Source organism: Mus pahari, chromosome 15 (genome assembly GCF_900095145.1).
Source record: "Mus pahari chromosome 15, PAHARI_EIJ_v1.1, whole genome shotgun sequence".
NCBI lineage: Eukaryota > Metazoa > Chordata > Mammalia > Rodentia > Muridae > Mus > Mus pahari.
In genome coordinates this window covers 47,554,643-47,572,063 of record NC_034604.1, presented here as the reverse complement: position 1 = coordinate 47,572,063, position 17,421 = coordinate 47,554,643, and the positions used below count along the sequence as shown (strand labels likewise).

The window sequence follows — 17,421 nt, the reverse complement described above, 5'->3', positions numbered from 1 at the left end:
CCAGGTTGCATTATTGCTGTTAAATATAATATTTTAGTAGTCACCAGCTAATATACAAATACATCAAACGCAGGAAACGATTCTTAAGAGAAGCAACTCTTCCTCACTGAGAAGACATGCACAAAAGGCCACCATGAAATCGTATTCTTTACAGCTGAGGCAGCTCTCTGATCACTCAGAGGAGTCTGTGAGTGAACTCTGTTCGCGTCCTGGCCACCTTTCCATTACTGGTAGCTAAGTGGGGTGATCTTAATACAAGCCCCATGCTACTGAGAGAGCCCCCTCTTCCAGCTTGTAGGAAGGTTTTGTTGGTAGAAGCAATGGCTCCCTTGTGCTCTCGTGTGGCTGTCATCCTTCTGATTCTCAGAGCCTGGAGACCCCAGATGCTGAAAGAAAGGGAAAGCCCAGGCCTCGGACGGTCCACCTGAGCCTGGCCAGTCACCACATCCCTGAGCCTGGATTTTGTCCTTTAGCCAGTGATATTACCTGCTGAGCCTATTTTATAAGGCTGCTTGTAGATTTTGCCTGTGAATGCCCTCTGGGAGTGGTACATAGGAGAACACTTTGAGAAGGACTCTTGGGGATTGGAACTGTAAAAGGTTGCATGCTAAAATATCGATTATGGTTACACTTAAATCAATTAGTTGCACTTAAAATATACAACTTAAAAATGTCTAGGTTACCATCAAAGACACTGAAATCTAGATAGGAACACAGGTATACCTGCAATAAATACACAAGGCTTTTGGAAAGAAGCATTTTTAAGAAGGACTAGAACCTTGAGGTTGAACTCTGTCATCTAGATGAAAACAAACAGCAGTCTAAGTAACATCACAAAAAGGGAGGGATAAAAATAAATACCTTTATCCCTTCTTTCTCTAATTCAAAATAGGCAAGGAAGAGAGAAAGAAAAATTACATTTCCTCCTGAAAAGGCCGGCCCCAATTAAAATTCTAAATGTCTCTTACTCCGAGAGCCCTGGTTTATTGGCAGATGATTAAGCCCTGGACCGATGTCACTCTGTTAGACCCGTATTACAAACGTGGTTTATGTGGTGCAGGGGCAGATCAGTAAAGAGCTGTAGCAGATGACAGGTTTGATTACCGCTGGCTGCAGGCAAGACGTATGGATCCCCAAGGAACAGCAGCACCGGCTGGTGGGACAGCTTGCTGGAAAGGTCAAAAACAGGCATGTCAGCATCAGGGGACGATGGTAAACAGAAAACACTACAAACTAGCTTTGAGGGGATCAAACTGCTGGTGGGACGTCTTCAGGACTCCGCCTCTACCAGTGTGGGTGAATAACAGCAAAAACGCGGAGGGAAATTAAGGGAGCAAGTGCCTTCCAGATATTCCTCTCTGGGAAATGAAACAGACACTCATCTTTGCAGTAGGAGCCACTGCGGGGAAGTACTTTCCCACAACTCTGTGATCTGATCAGAGGTAAACCAGTATTCTTATTGTTTGTGTGATGCTATGTAGGGATCTTCATTATTTTTCATTCCTAATTTTAGACAATTCTCTATCAAATCCTCATGAAAATCCCTATCAAATATTTATCACCTTAAAACCAATATCCAACAAAGGTTTTTTAAGAGAAACATGACTTTAAACACGTCTTCCATGGATAGTTACAAACTTAACAAACTGCAGTTTTATTACTGATTATCCTAACTCTTGGCTGACTAAGTTCTTACCTTGACTCTTCAGATTCCGTCTCATCAAAAGACCTGAAATGTTTATAAAAGAAAAGAAAAAGACCAAATAAGTCGGGCCAATATTTGTGCCAACCAAACAAAAAAAAAATTATATCCTCAGCACTGAATTGGGAAACAAACAGAAAAACTGAGAGAGCATGCGGGGCCACAGCATGGTCAGTGACTCATCTTAAGTAACTTTTAGCCTGGAACATTCCGGAGATTTCAATTTTATTGAAGATCATTTAAAAATTGCATAGCCTTCTACTATTCTTGAGGTTGAAATAGAAGTAAAAAGACCTAATTTCCCCTGTTACGGTTAATGTCTCTGTGTGTCTATGAACCTGCACTCCCAGGAAGGGAGGGTTGGGACAGAACACATTGGCTCCAGAGATTACTTGGTGTGTGTGGAACATGATTCGGGCTCCGGGGTGAGCAGCAAGGGCCTTGAGCCAACAGTTTTGATGAGTGGTGACAGGTGTCTGCTGCCCTGCATTCAGCACACAGCTCGGGTTTAGTCTGATCTCAGTAAGGACTGGAGACAGAAGGGGGTGATGGGTAAAGCCCTTTCCCCTGCTGGATTTGCCTTATTTCTCTGTGGACTGGCTGACTGGGCCACACCGCCACTGACTGATTTCAGAGGCTCACTCAGCCTGGCTTGCTGTGGATTTCATTCTTTAGAAGAACTTTCTCTGGCTGCTGGGATGTTGCGCCTCTAGGTCTACAGTTGACAGGGACTAGAACCCATCACTTCGGAGCTCCTGGGGGAGAAGCAGCAGTCAAAGAAAGCAGGCCCCCGTGGAAGGCCTGGGTTCTGCCACTTGCAAGTCTTGGGGAAAACACTTAAATACTGTGCTTCTGACAAACATCCAAATGAGAGGTGTTGGATCAGTGATCCCTAAAGTCGGTATCTATAGCTTTAAACCTATAGAGTATGGGGGCTGGAGAGATGGCGAGGCCTGGTGGTTAGGAGCACTTGCTGCTTTTTCAGAGGACCTGGGTTTGAATCTCAGCACCCATGTTGTGCAGCTCACAACCTCCTGTAACGCCATCTCTGGAGGGTCTGTGCCCTCCTGTGACTTCCACAGGCACCTCCTCTACAAACAAAGCACATACAGACACATGCACACACTTAGACAATAAAAGTATATCTTTAAAAAGCTGTATGAATACTTGGCACAAGCCAAAGGACTGTTCTCAGTTACACTGTCTGGGCTCGTCATTACCATCCATGACACTAAGTGACACCATTATTCGACAGGTGAATTCCTCATGCCTACGCCTGGCTTTGCAGGGACTGTCTGCTACAAGATGGAGATGAAGACTCAGGAGGGATGCTTCTCACAATAAGCACAGGGATGAGAGAGGGGTGTCTCGACCAAGAGCTTAGGTGTGGCCAGACCGCCCTGTGATGTTTGCTATGAAGAGTAACTTTAAAACCACACCCACACGTAAGCGTCAGGTTCTTACCCACAGCTTTCTGCTTTTGGTAGAGAGGGCAAGTGCCTTACATTGAGGAAGTCAAGGAAGAGTTTGGGAAGCTCTTCATTCTCCAAAATGACGGCCTGTGGAAAAAGCAGGAAAAAAAAAAAGAATTAGAAATGGGAGGGACGTCTGTCAAAAGAACGCTATCAAAAGTCATAACTGTCCATCAAAGTCTGCCCCAGCAACACTCCTCACAACTGATGAGGAGTGGTCTCCACACCACCCATCACAGGTTCAGGCTGGCGCACATCCATACAGCATGCGCACACCCTGCACTTTATCTACTGCTTCAGGCCAGATTTACAGAGGCACCTCCAGCCTTCAGATGCTCACCAACAGACACTCATTGGGGAAGCACTGGACACGCCCCCTGCCTTCACAGAGACTCTGATCCAGCCTGCACAGTCCAACCCCAGGCATATCAGCAACACTGTTAAGATCCACAAATCATTTTTTTTTTAAACTAATGAGTGATAAAGTATTTACATTTCCAAAGCACACCACCACTCTTAGGAAATCCTGCAGTTTTCCCATCTGGAAGATTTAGTCTAAGCCCTTAGTTACCACCTGCTTCTGTACTAGGGTCAGTTGACATTTATTGCCATCTGGACAGCTCCACTTAAAGGGTCAGTGACAACTTTACCACTAAGTGTAAATCAGGGTATCTATCGAAAAAAAAATCTATAAAGTTCTTCCACTTAAATAGCTTTGCTAAAGAGCTGGCATAATGGCATAAATGTGTCAGCACGTCGAAGACCAAATTATGCAACGTCGAGGAATGTGGAGTGCATTTTCATATTTATGCATTTTTAAAGATTCTGCCAACATGTGTCAATGGACTACACATTCGATGCCTGCTCCTCCCCACCCCACCCCCCCAAGTAAGGCAAAGTACCGAAGGCCACCTAACACTTCTTTGGCTTGTCCTTTGAGTGAAGGGTCCGCTATCTAGCCCAGGTTGGCCCTGAATTCACTTGCCTTGACCTCCTCAGTGCTGGCTTTACACTTAGAAGTGACCATGTTGCATGTTATCTAGAGAATGATGAGAATGAATGAAATGTTACCTGACGTCATCTTAGGAACAGCTATAACAGCAACATACAGAATAAACAACATAAAAAAAAAATAGGTCAAATGAGTGCTCCTGTTCTTCTTGGGCAAACCATCATTTCCATGACGAGTAGCCCCATTTCTCACGAGTCTGGAATCCTACCACTCATTTCAGACCATATACACGGATCAGGGCCACACAGGCTGCCAGGCCTGCCTATGCCTTGAAGTACCCAACTCTCCCTGCTGTTCAGGTCCCAGAGATGGCCCATCTGGAAAGTTAGGGTGTCTGAGCTGTCACCATCCCTCACACACCCCACTGTACCAGAAAGATCTGAAGGAATAAAGAAAGAGAGAGGAGAAGAAAGTGATGGGGAATTCTACTCTACTCATTGAATAAATTGGACTAATTAAATAAACAATCGATCGATACTTGTATCAGGTGCTGAGATACAGCAGTGAGCAGGGTGGTGTGTTCATTGGCATATGGGATAAAGAAGGAAGTAAACGTAGCTCAAACAACTTAGAGTACGATGGTAGTTAAAATACTGTATCACACTGAATGCTCTCCCTCCCACTGACCCATCCATGCACCTCCCATCTCAGATATAATATTCTTTTCCTAATTATGCACGAGAAAAAAACAAAAAAACTTGAGAAGACAAAAGGAGGGAAGGCGCTCTCTGCCCACAGAGATAATTCCCTACATTTCAGTTCATTTCTTTCAAATTGTTTGACATTTATCTCAAATTCCACCTACCCAAGGGGATTTCCGAATGCCCAGAGATGCTCGTTTCAGTAGCTCTAGAAGTTCTGGATATTCGTGCTGTGACACAGGCTGCAAGGACTACCAAGATATTCCTAGATGTCTGCTTAACGGGACGACGTAACAGTCATTTGAACGATAAAACTTAATGCTGTGATAAGTATGGGGCAATTTGCTCCAGGAATAGTTTTAACTACTTGCAGAGGTGGTAGCCTTCAGATTTAAAAAAAAAAAAATTTAAAAAAAAAAATGAAGGAGGATGCAAAATCCTTATCTCTGCCCTTACCTTTTTAAAATAAATTAAATCAATAAGAAGTGTGGGACACTTTTAATGACCCGAACTACTTAATTTCCAGGCTCTTTGGACATACCATCCATCACGCAGTATGGAGGGAGACATCTCTTGAGTGTTCAGGAGGTTACTTTGGTTTTATTAATGCAAGATTTAGGGAATTTTAACAAGGTGAATTGTTTATTTGCCTTGACAGATTGGCTTACAATGCACTGGCTACATCCACAGCATGATCATTAATGACAAAAGACAGGCAAAAAGCTGTTTACACTGCACACAGGGACAGGAATTAATTCTGCTCACTCTCCCTGGGGTTCTCCAAACAGATGACCACATTGTTTTAGGTAAGACATCCTGGCAGAAAGAAATACAGAAAACTCTAGAAACTTACGAGCACCTATTTTTGTTCCCTGGACAGTCTCAATTCATATTTTCCAGAGAACAATGGTCAAGCTTCTCTCTGGCATTTAGTGTCATAAAGGAAGTGGCACCTGTGTGTGCAGGGGGAATGGGTAGGGCTTTCTGTTATGTGGTCTGTTATATTCCTCGGCTCTGTTAGGAAACCTTGCACACACACAAAAAAAGAATCAGTCCAAAGATGAAAAATCCACCTAATTTAATATATACAAATGAAACAACTGTCATTAATTAGTACAGAGATGCCAAAAAGGAATTAAATTAGGTCAACTCAGCCTTTCGGGCCATAAACACATGATCTCATGCGGGAGGTGGAACGGCAAGCAGGGCCTCTCAGCTGTTCTATTTCCATCCTCAGTGCTTGAAATGCTCAGTCTCAGGAGCGACCATTGCTTTTCAAAGCCACGCCCTGACTCATCCCACATCTTCCCAGAACCCATCTGCTTTGAATCCCCAACTTTATTCTCCAGATAAACTCCCAGCTGCATTGAAAAAAAAATCACATTTTTAAAATATGAAATTATGCCCCCATTGGTTTAGATTGCATGTCTTTGTTAATCTTTGATGGAATTCATTTTTACCCTCCAGGCAGTGGGGTGCACAAGGCACGTGGGTTTCGTGGATGGTCTCCGTCTGCATCCTTCCTCCTTGTACTTAGGGGGTTCTCGTGAGGATTCAAGGAGACATCTCCAGGAGACTCTGGCACACAACTAGCATGTGAGAGATTTCACTCTCTCCCTTTTGTGTGTTTTCTGCTGTCTTGATCCTGAACTCATTTTACCCACGTGAAAAGCTTGGATGATTATCTATGCAGTGAACAGATCATATGTGATTTGTGGATCCATTTAAAATAAAAACTGGATAAAACTAAGTCTCAGTCTGTCTGTCTGTCTGTCTGTCTGTCTGTCTATCTGTGTGTCTCTCACTCCTTCACTTCCACCTCTCTCCCCGTCCCTCCTTCCTCCCTCTCCCCTCTCTCTCCCTCCCTCCCTCCCTCCCCCCTCCCTCAGAGGCAATGCAAACCCTGACAGCCTAGCAGAGGACCTCCCGTTTTAGCTGAGCTACACAGTCAGATCCCTGAGCACTCACACTTGGCCTGGGACCTGACACACAGACCAGTGCTATTCACAAGCTTCCCAAAAGATGTACTGGCTTCCTGTTTGGGGTCTTCCCTCCTGTCAAACAGGACCTTGCTGGAACTGTCTGCTCCATCCACATCACTGTCTGTAGCTCTGGACTGTGGTTAAAAATATTTGTCTAAGCATCGAAGTCACTATGATAAAGTATTCTTCCTGACAGACCAAAATCTATCACTTCACTCGTTCTAAGAAGCATTCCACGTTTACTACTTCTGTGTTCTGTGCCTTCTATATACAACTCAAAGTGTAACAATAGTGTGTAGGGTTCCTAAACCCGAGGAACTGTTAGGGAAAATATTTGACACTCTCCAACTGTGGCTGGTGAAGCCTAGGCCTCTACACCTGTCAGGTGAGAAGCACTTTGGTGGCAGGACGCTATAAGGTCCTGGGGTCAGTGCTGTTTAGTTGATGTCCTAAGTCCCTGGTAGCAGGGTTTCCACGCTGTTCACCCATTCCTGCAAAGCTGGCATGTGAGGCCTGGCAAGTAATTTATGAAGAGAGTGTAATTCAAAATGAACTGGACAAATTAGAGAAAAGTTCAGAAATAAGTCCCATTGCATTTCACAGGTCTAAGCACTGAGAAAAATACTGGAAAAGGCACAATTAATCACAGACCCAAGACAGAGAGTAGCTTTCCACTCAAATGCTATGGGTCTCCAGTGGTGGGGTCAGCATGAAGGGCTTCTTCTATGAGCTGTCAAGAGAGCTGAATGCCCCCAGCTCACTCAGTGCAGTTGCCCCTCCCTCCCGCTGCAATCCAAGAGACAGAAAGAGCGTGATAGACCTATACACTGAGGAAGGGCCAGAGGCAGCGGTGACAGTAACCATGAGACCATGATTTCCAAAGTAGTAGGCTGCTCAAACAAAGAGACAGCAGTGGGCTGGGGGGAGAGGTGGCTCTTCCAGTAAGAAGGGTAGCTGGTAGCTGGTAGCTGGTAGCTGGTAACCCACTGGTAACTCAGCAGGTTCAAAGCAGTCTGCCTCATTCAACAGGGAAGAGGTCTACCTCGCGCTGACGCCTGCTCAGTGAAACTAGGAGAATGGCCAGTGCGGGGGGGGGGGGGGGGGAAGAAAGACTAAACACCGAGCTGGAGGAGAGCCCTTTAGCACCCCACAGATGACCCGAAAACACAGCCATGAATCTTCACTCCTCCAGTCTATCATTTTGGAATATGTCTCAAATACATGCATGTGAGTACAACGACGACACTGGAAACGGGGTGAAATCACCGGACCGTGCTGAGTGTGTAATGTAATGTGACAGGCTTGGGTAAAACGGCATCTAATAAACATTAAAACTCTAATAAGTATTAGAACTGGGCAACTAAGTATGCTTTGTAAAGGCCAAACTTTTATTATTTTTCTCTACATAGCATTGTGTGTGTGCATGTGTGTGTGTATCCTACTCTATAAAGCCATTTACAAACCCCTGTCTGAATGGGGCAGAAAAACAATGGCATTGGTAGAGCAGCTTCGCCAGCTCAGTGTTTACTGCAGAAATGTCGTTTTTATTGAAAAGGTGCAATTATCATCATGTAACACAAATCACAAAACCCCGATTTTTCCACCTTATCAGCTTTATAAAATCACGGTCCCAAAGGGTGGCAATGATTAGTTGCACATGTTCTTTCTGTGGCATCCCAAATACTTAATTGTCAGTTATCCTTTCTTCTGCAGCAAGTAAAATGTGGTCACAAAATTACAGAGGGACCTGTTCTGCCTTAACCTCTGCGAGATGCCATCATGCGGTAGAAAACACTGGTAAAATATCACAGCGTAACACCATCCGACAGGGGGGGACGGATAAACACTGTAATGATTTCCCACGAGTTTCCATTTTAGAAAATTGTCACTGAAGCCAGCATAAATGGTGACACGTCTCCTTGAGGACACGGTGAAATCGAACGCTGGCATTCTAGTTAGGGCCAAGCCTACCCAGCAGCCAATTATAACAGGAAGGGAACATCTTGAAAGCTCGAATGAGCCCACTCTGCTAACCTTCTGTGATCACGGCACAGCGCTCTGTTGCTTGATCCTTTTATTACCTTTTCAAAACATTAAACATACGCACACATGCATACATCCACAGCACACATATTTTCCTCTATAAGGTTGCTGTGGACTGCATGCATGGTCTCCCCGTGAGGATGCTTTACGGTTGCAGGGGGACCTCTTTGTTTCTGAAGTCAGGAGGTTTTAGGGAGTCCTCTAAATGGTTTCCATTCCATCTAGTTTGGTCTGAAATGTCTGATTTGGGGAGTGACAAAGTTCACCGTGACAGTTTTTCTTCTCTTGTCTGTGAAGGAGGCTTCACACCATACCTACTTCAGAGGAGTCGTTGAGAACAGGGGGAGGAGGGGAATCAATATCTCCTCACAGCAGTAAGTGGGCCTCAGTGTCACCGTCCTCTGGGACCCAAGCCTACAAGCTCGTGGAGGCTCTGTGGTCCTCAGTCTCCCACTTAGCCACCTCTCGGCACTCAGTCACAATTCACACAATGAGCCAACTAGTGAAGTGATTTAAAAAAAAAAATGCATTACACAGATCTCAGGAAGATTGCAACCCTCTTAAAAAATAAGAAGCAGGTGTGTAGCTGAAGAACCCGGGGCCTCATGCAGTCTTTGTTTTGATGTGACCCCATCCCCAAGGTATGTCTAGCCTGTGCCTTGGCAGAACTTGTGCTACTTACAGAATTCAAACAGCTGGCTGTTAAGGCTTCCCTTCCCTTTGCAGACTGTCTTATAAAAAAGAAGAATCCAAGGACCTACATGGGAAGTTGAATGCCAAGAAAGGCCTACTTAAGGAATGAAAAATTTGTAAAGAAATAATGTGATTGGGGTTAAGAAAGTTTGAAAGAAATTCTTTTAAAATTTTCATTTAAAAATGTATTGTATTTTGTGTGTGTGTGTGTGTGTGTGTGTGTGTGTGCACACACGTGTGTGCATGTGACATGAAAATGGAGGGCAGAGGCAACGGGCAGGAATCAGCTGTCTCCTTCCATCTTGTGAGTCACCGAGATTAAACTCACGACAGCATTGGTGTCGGGTGCCTGCTCCCACTGAGCCATCTTTCTGGCCCAAATCTCTGCAGAGGCAGGTGGATTTCTGAGTTCGAGGCCAGCCTGGTCTACAAAGTGAGTTCCAGGACAGCCATACAGAGAAACCCTGTCTCAAAAACAAACAAACAAACAAACAAAAAACCTAACAAACAAAAAAACAAAACAAAAAACAAAAATAAAAAACCCAAAACCAAAAACAAACACCCCCCCCAAAAAAAAAAAAAAAACAAGGTCTCACAATGTACCCTAGGCTAGCCTGGAACTCATTACATAACTTAAGCTTGCTTTGAACCCTTGACTCTTCTGCTTTCAACTTCTGACGTGTGCCACTCTGCCAATATAATTTTTGACCAGATATGGTAGTACACAGCTTTAATCCAAGTACCCAGATTTATCTTTATGAGCTCATGGCTAGTCTGGTCAACATAGAGAGATCCAGGTCAGTCAGGGCAATCTATTGAGGCTATGTCTCTAAGGATGGATGGATGGATGGATGACTACCAAACTGTAGAAACTAGGAAATCAACTACCCTGGGCTACCTTAATCTCAGATCTTATGCTCTGTTTCTGCATTATCTACTTATATAAATATGTCTGTCTCTACCCTGCATAAGCATAGAGCTAGGGACAAGGTGTTCAGCCACATAGACAATGTGCTGCCTCCTGGGGCTTACCCTCTGGAGCTGAAGTGGATGGTGTACCTGTAATTACAGTAAGTGAACAGGAAACTGCAAACAGGGTTAGTATCTTGAAAGGAAGTAGCTATTCTCCTTGATCGTTAGTAGCAAATTGCCCTTATTAACCCATAGGGAGAAGGACAGCTTCCCTGGGGAAGGGACTCTGGCGCTGAGAGTTCAGTGAGCTAATAAGGGTAAAGAGAATGAGTTATTCTAAACAGAAAGCACAACTTTGTCAATGACCTGTGGAAGAACACAGGAGAAGCCTGAAAAGTGGCCAGGAAAAATATTAACATGGAATAACAGAATGGGAGAGCAGAAGCTAGAGGGGCTGGCAGGATGGTTATGGGAAGGACTTCCTAGGGGACTTGAGGGCCTGTAAGTAATCTTCCATGGATGGTGGGTATGATACCTAGATATGTATGATAGGATCTGACTTATATTTTAACTACAACTGGGGCAATGGTAGCATTCTTCTGATCCAAATGGCCAAGAACTCATTTTTTTTCCTTTGGCTATCCCCAAAATGTTTCTTAACTGATCTAGTGTCTGTGTGTATGTCCATGTGTGTCTGTGTATGTGTATGTGTGTGTGTGTGTGTGTGTGTGTCTGTGTGTGTGTGTGTTTGTGTGTGTGTCTGTGTGTGCCCATGTGTCTGTGTGTCCATGTGTGTATGTGCACTCATTCACTCACCTTCATCATGGCTGTTGATTCTCTTCTGGGTTTTATAGTTGGGGGTTCAAACTCAGCTTTAGCAGGACTTTATATGTGGGAATTCACTGTAGGTCAAGTTCAACATAAGTCTTCCTTCCCTTTTTTGGTTTTTCCCTGCTCCTAAAAAGCAGATTTCTGGGCCTGGAGAGATCAGCTGTTAGAGAGCACTGGGTGCTCTTCCAGAGATCCTGAGTTCATTGCCAGCACTCACATGGTGGCTTGTAACTTCTATAACTGGAGTCTCACGGGATCAGATGCCCTCTTCTGGTTCACAAAATACACATACGCATAAAATAAATATATAATTTTAAAAACTTTTCTGCAGTGGGCAGTGGTTAATAGTGACTGAATTTTCTTGAACGGTTTTGCTTTTCCCAATATATATATATATATACTTTTTGTTGCATTTATAAGTTCAACTCAAACCACAGGTAAATTAAAATCAGCCACTGGAATTTAAAAATACATTCCTTTCTTCGGATTTAAATTTTATCTTAACATCTCAGCTAATTTGTACTAGCATATAAAAAAAAAAATCCCAGAGGCAGAGGCCGGAGAAATGGCTCAGTGGTTAAGAGCATTTGCTGTCCTACAGGGGATCTGAGTTTGGTCCCAGCACAGTGTCAGGTGGCTCCCAGCTGTCTGTAACTCCAGCTCCAGGGGATCAGAGGCTTCTTCAGAGACCTGCACTCCCCTGTACATATCCATATGCAGACACACACCTACACAGAGCTCAAGATAATAAAACAGAGCCTTGGCTTCAAAACTACTCAAGGCCTGCTAGGCCACTTCTGGCCAGCCTGATTCTGTTAAAGTATGGGATACAGCTCTGCGGTAGAGCATTTTCCTAGTGTATACATGAGGTGCTATGAGAAGAAAAAATGACCAAACATATCGGATAAAACTATGCTTTGACTATAGAAAACACTTTATTTGCCATTTTCTTGACGATGCAAGAAAATCAAACAGGCAAACAAACTCTGACACAACTATAAGCCAATTACTGACCTGTCAGTCAAAACCAAGGTCTGTGGACTAAATGCATTTGAGTAAAACAGCGTGTTACAGAGCAAGCCAAAGGTGACTTAAGTAACTCAAATGATTTAGCTAGAAATTAATTAAATACAAATTTATCCACCACGTTTATGGAAGTGATATCCTATTCTTTTCAGGAAGGAATAGTGATCACAACTGGACTTGCAAGATGTTGCCTGAGGGAGGCCTTGGTACACTAGATTTTAATGAAAGATTTTTAATTAGCACAGCCCATGGGTGGTGGTGAATTGATGGTTTTTAAAGTGCCCGAAAACAATTTGCTCTCTTATGTCTCTTGCATTCCTCCAGTGCTTTCGCCTCTGGCTTACTTATAGCGTTCTCTGCCTTTGCTGCTTGACCCAGCTCCAGCACGGCTGGAGTGGTACAGTCCAGAAGGACTGGGCCCTCCTGGGTACACACATCCCTACTGCACTGTAGTTAAGAGGATGCCTATCTGTGCAATTACAAACACAGCTGTATGTCACTTGGTTAAACAATGCTGTGGCTGAGGCGTAATTAGTTTTACATGGACTTAAGAGCCCTCAGTGAGCAAAGTCCATTAGCCGGAACACAATGGAAAATGGCTGGACAGTGTAACAGGCAATGGCATTCAAGACCCAGAGCAAGTCCTCGGAGAAACAATTCAAGGAAGGAAAAGTGGCCTGGGTGGAAGTGGATCCTAGGTCTAAACCCAGAAGGTAATCTGTAAAGGAGATCACGAAAAAGGGGTGTGAGGATGTACTTGTTTCTCGGCTACAGTGAAAAATGCAGTCAGTGAGTTGTTCACATCAAATGCAGATACCTTAGCAGTGGTCCAAACAGACACCACCGAGCGGGGAGAGAAGACAGCAGCAAGCAAGATGCAGTGTGGTCCTCTCCACAGATGGTTGGGAATGAGCACAGAGTGGGAGAGATAAGCAGGCTCTGCCAAAATGAACAACCAGGCTCCAGGAACCCACTTTTTGTTCATCTCTCCATCTCCTTCCCTTCTACCTCTTGCTGGAACATGGAAATGATCCCTCCTCCTCCTCTTCCTCTTCTTCCTCCTCCTCTTCCTCCTCATCCCCCCTCCTCTTCTTCTACCTCCTCCTTCTCTCCCTCCTCCTCTTCTTCTCCTCTTCCCTCTTCTTCCTCCTCTTTTTCATTTTTTTGTTTTGTTTTTGAGACAGGGTTCTCTGTGTAGTCCTGGCTGGCCTCAAATTTACTCTGTAGACCAGGCTGGCCTTGAACTCAGAAATCTGTCTGCCTCTGCCTCCACCTCCGCCTCCGCCTCCCAAGTGCTGGAACTAAAGGCACCTGCTACCACCACCCAGCCTGGACATGGTCTTTGAGATTAGCTATGATTTCATGGTCATGAGGAATCTTGAGTCAACAAATCAAGAGTTAAAATTATTTACGGCTGTACGGCCCAACAGTTGAGAGACAAACAGTTGAACTCCTTTGTTTCCGTTGCTGTCTTTGCACTGCAGGTGGTTATGTGTGTTGTTGGCCCACAGACTACTAAATGCAGAGACTGAGACAAAAGAAGACAGACAGAATTTCGATACTGTATTTAAAGTACTACCTTGAGTTAGAATATTTGGGGGGAAAAACCCTACTAACTTTGATATTGTACTTTAATTCTTTTTTTTTAATTGCACATTTAAAACAAACAAACAACCCCCCCCCCACCATGCCCACATACCTTGTACATTACAAAAAAACCAAGAAAATGACCACCAGGTGAGAGATGTGTGTGCCTCTCTCTACAGGTGTTAACACATGCTGCAGCACTGGAAGGAAGTCAGCTCAGGGTTAAGGATGTGAAGCTGAGCAAGGGAAGTTAGAGGCTGATGAGCTGGAGGCAATCCTCCCAGAGGGGCCTTAACACCCGGTGGGCGGGACCCTAGGAAATGGAGAGCTTCTTTAAGCTCCTCCCCCAAAGCCTATCCAAACACTGTAGAATGACCTCAGGGAATGCCCTGGCACTGTCTGCATGAAGATAATACAAGTCTTTCTAATTACATTTATGACCTAACAGCTTTCTATTAAGAGTGATAAAAGGAGTTACATTAATATTCTAGTAGACTACATATCTCTTAAAGACTGAAGGTACATTTGAGAGAGAGATAACTCACTAAATACAGAGAGGGAAAAAATAAACAGAGAAGCAGCTTCAAGCCAGGCACCTGGTGTCTCAAGGTAACATTCTGGGCAGACGGCGACGGTGCTCAGTGTGAGATGCAGGAGATGCAGGAGATGCACCACGGGGAACCATAGGAACCCAGACAGCCTGTCATGGTCGCCTCCCTATCTACACAAACCACTCTAGGTTGTGTAAGAAGCCACCCGTGCCTTGAGACAGAAGTGGGCAGAGGGTGCCTGAGGCCCCAGACTTATTCCTATGCTTGCACAGACAGCTCTCCACAGGTGTCTCCTCAAGCTGCAGTGGATGCGGAGGCCTGGGCCACCATCGATCAATGACATTGATCATTTTACAGTTACTGAGAAGTGACAGGGAAGAGGGATAGTTTGGTTTACAAGAGCTCTGTGAGATGTGTGCCCTTTTGAACATTTATTTACTTAAATCTTCAGAAGTTAACCTTAGGCTATATCCTAGTTGGTTTGTTGGTTTATTTATTTTTATTTATTTATTTAGGTCAACTTGACACAAGCTAGGGTCATCAAGGAAGAGAGAACACCAATCGAGAGAATGACATCAGATTGCCTGTAAGCAAGCTTATGTGACATTATCTCGATTAATGATTGACGTGGAAGGGCCTACCCACTGTGGGTGGTGCTGCTCCTGGGAAGGTAGTCATGGCGGGATATAAAAGAATGAAAACTGAGCAAGCCAGTAAGTAGCTTTCCTCCATGGTCTCTGATTCAGTTACTACCCTAGGTCCCGCCCTTGCTTGAGTTCTTGCCTTGGCTTCCCTCAGTGATGGACTGTGACCAGCAAGTACAAGCCAACCACTCTTTTGTGATCTTTATCACAGCAATAGAAAGCAAGCTAGGACATGTTAGTTTGTTGGGCCCTGGGTGCTTCAGTTTTCTCATTTATAAGTAGGTTCAATGGCAGAATCTACTTCAGAGGACAGACTCATGGTAAAGTTCAGCTCAAGCCCATAAACACAGTGCATGGGGCATAGTAATAATGTAGTGAATATGGGATTTGTCAATTAATTTTAGAATAAATAAAACTCTGACACATCCAATTAAATATTATATAAACAAAATAATCTATTACAGAAACTGGAAAAAAGGAAAGGGATCCTCTTCTGCTTTTAATTATGATATTATTAATTTCAGAAAGCTTGTGTTTTGTTGGAATCTAACTATGCTGTACCTTCTAGGCCCCTTAATGTGTGCACAGGCAAAGAACGTACTTGTTCCGTAGACTATTTTATACAGAAAGGCACAAGCCTGCCTTTCAAAGGGTTATCTCTGCAGGGCCGGGGGGATCATCTATAACCTTGATCTGTCATCCAGGGCTCTTCTGTGTACGGACACTGAAACTTCTGCTTTTGTGAGCCCTCAGCTTATTGACCAGATGCTTTCTTCCCTCCCAGGTACCTCCTAGGTTTTTTGTTTTGTTTTGTTTTGTCCTTGTGCAACTTACGGTTCCAGAATCCACCCCACAGTCATCCCCTGTGTAGTGGCTATTCCTGGTTGTCAACTTGACTATATTTGTAATGAACTACAATCCAGAATTGGAAGGCTCACCAGTGAACCTAATCTGGAGACTGGGAGATAGAAGTTTCTGATCTGGATCTTGGTATGGAGATCTTGAGACACAGTGGTGATTGAATCCAGAAGATTAAGGCAGGGAGATCTCCGAGTCCAAGATCATCTGGGATTAAAGGTGTGGTGGCACACACCTTTAATCTGGGCTACACCTTCTGCTGGGGACCATATAAGCACATTGGAAGAAGGGAGTCTGGCTCTCGCTCTTTCGCCTTCTTGCGGTGTGGGACTCAGCAACTGCTAGATCCTTGGACTTCCATTCACAGCTACTACTGAACCATTGTTGGGATTTGGACTGCAGACTGTAAGTCATCAATAAATTCCTTTACTATATAGAGACTATCTGCAAGTTCTGTGACTCTAGAGAACCCTGACTAATACACCCTGGCAACAGTCAAATGTCACCAGCCCGATGCCTCCTTCTCCTCAGGACACCGTTGCTCAGGTCATCTCCCTGTATTCCCTTACCCATGCTCTGACACAGCTGTTAAGCACAGTGAGAAAAATCACACACTAAACACACGCTCAATTATTCTGATTATATACTAACTTAGTTCTTTTGTTTATTATTATTATTGTTGTTGTTATTTTGTTGGGGGTTTGTTTGTTTTTGAGGTTTTTTTTGTTGTTGTTATCTACTCAACTCCAACTCCAAATGGAGAACTGGGTCTCAGTCATCATGTTGACTTAAAATTAGAGTTCTTATTCTCAGAATATGACCTAACTACCTTATTCCTTCTTCTCTGTAACAGTGGCTCTAAAGCGTTTGCCAGAATCACACAGAAGGCTCATGAAGACTGTCTGTTTCACTCCACCAACAGTTTCTAACCTAGACAGCCTTTGGTGGAGCCTAACAATTTCTGTCTTGAAGAATCTACCAAACTTCCAGAATATGTTGACGCTATCCACCACAATAGAAAACCCAGCCTCCATGCATTGTTTATACCTTCTGTTCATTTTCTCTGTATACCTTTATCTAGCTTCCCTCTTGGTTGACAGCTGTCCTTCATATCTTGGGAAGAATAAAAAGATGGGCCTGACCTTTCCACTCCATCTCGCTTCCCTCAGCCTTCTACTGTCTGAGCTTTATGGAGAAAGTGCTGCTTCTTCCATTATAAGCCAGCGTGTGTGATACCCTCTGGTTCTTGGTACATTTCTTGGTTTTCTCAGCTATCTATTTAGTTACTGTTCTCCTTCTTATTATTATCAATTCTATCAATCTATAATTGGTCTATACCTATCAATGTTTCCATCCATCCATCCATCTACTGTCCATTGTCCATCCATCCATCCATCCGTCCACCCATCCATCACTTTTTATCTCTATAGAATCACTCATGTCAGCATGTATGTGTGCTCTAATATC

The 17,421-nt window shown here is 44.0% G+C and overlaps 1 protein-coding gene across 2 annotated transcripts in view; it reads right to left on the bottom strand.

The window, feature by feature from the left end:
* Snx24 (sorting nexin 24) overlaps nucleotides 1–17,421 on the bottom strand; it is a 148,390-nt gene that overhangs the window by 5,603 nt on the left and 125,366 nt on the right. For both annotated transcript variants that reach the window (XM_021214858.2, XM_029547150.1), the window contains exons 4-6: nucleotides 3,167–3,261; nucleotides 1,697–1,729; nucleotides 1,105–1,169 (exon numbers count right to left, since the gene is read on the bottom strand). In XM_021214858.2, coding sequence (XP_021070517.1) covers nucleotides 1,105–1,169; nucleotides 1,697–1,729; nucleotides 3,167–3,261 — 193 coding nt within the window. The remainder of the gene's footprint in view (nucleotides 1–1,104; nucleotides 1,170–1,696; nucleotides 1,730–3,166; nucleotides 3,262–17,421) is intronic.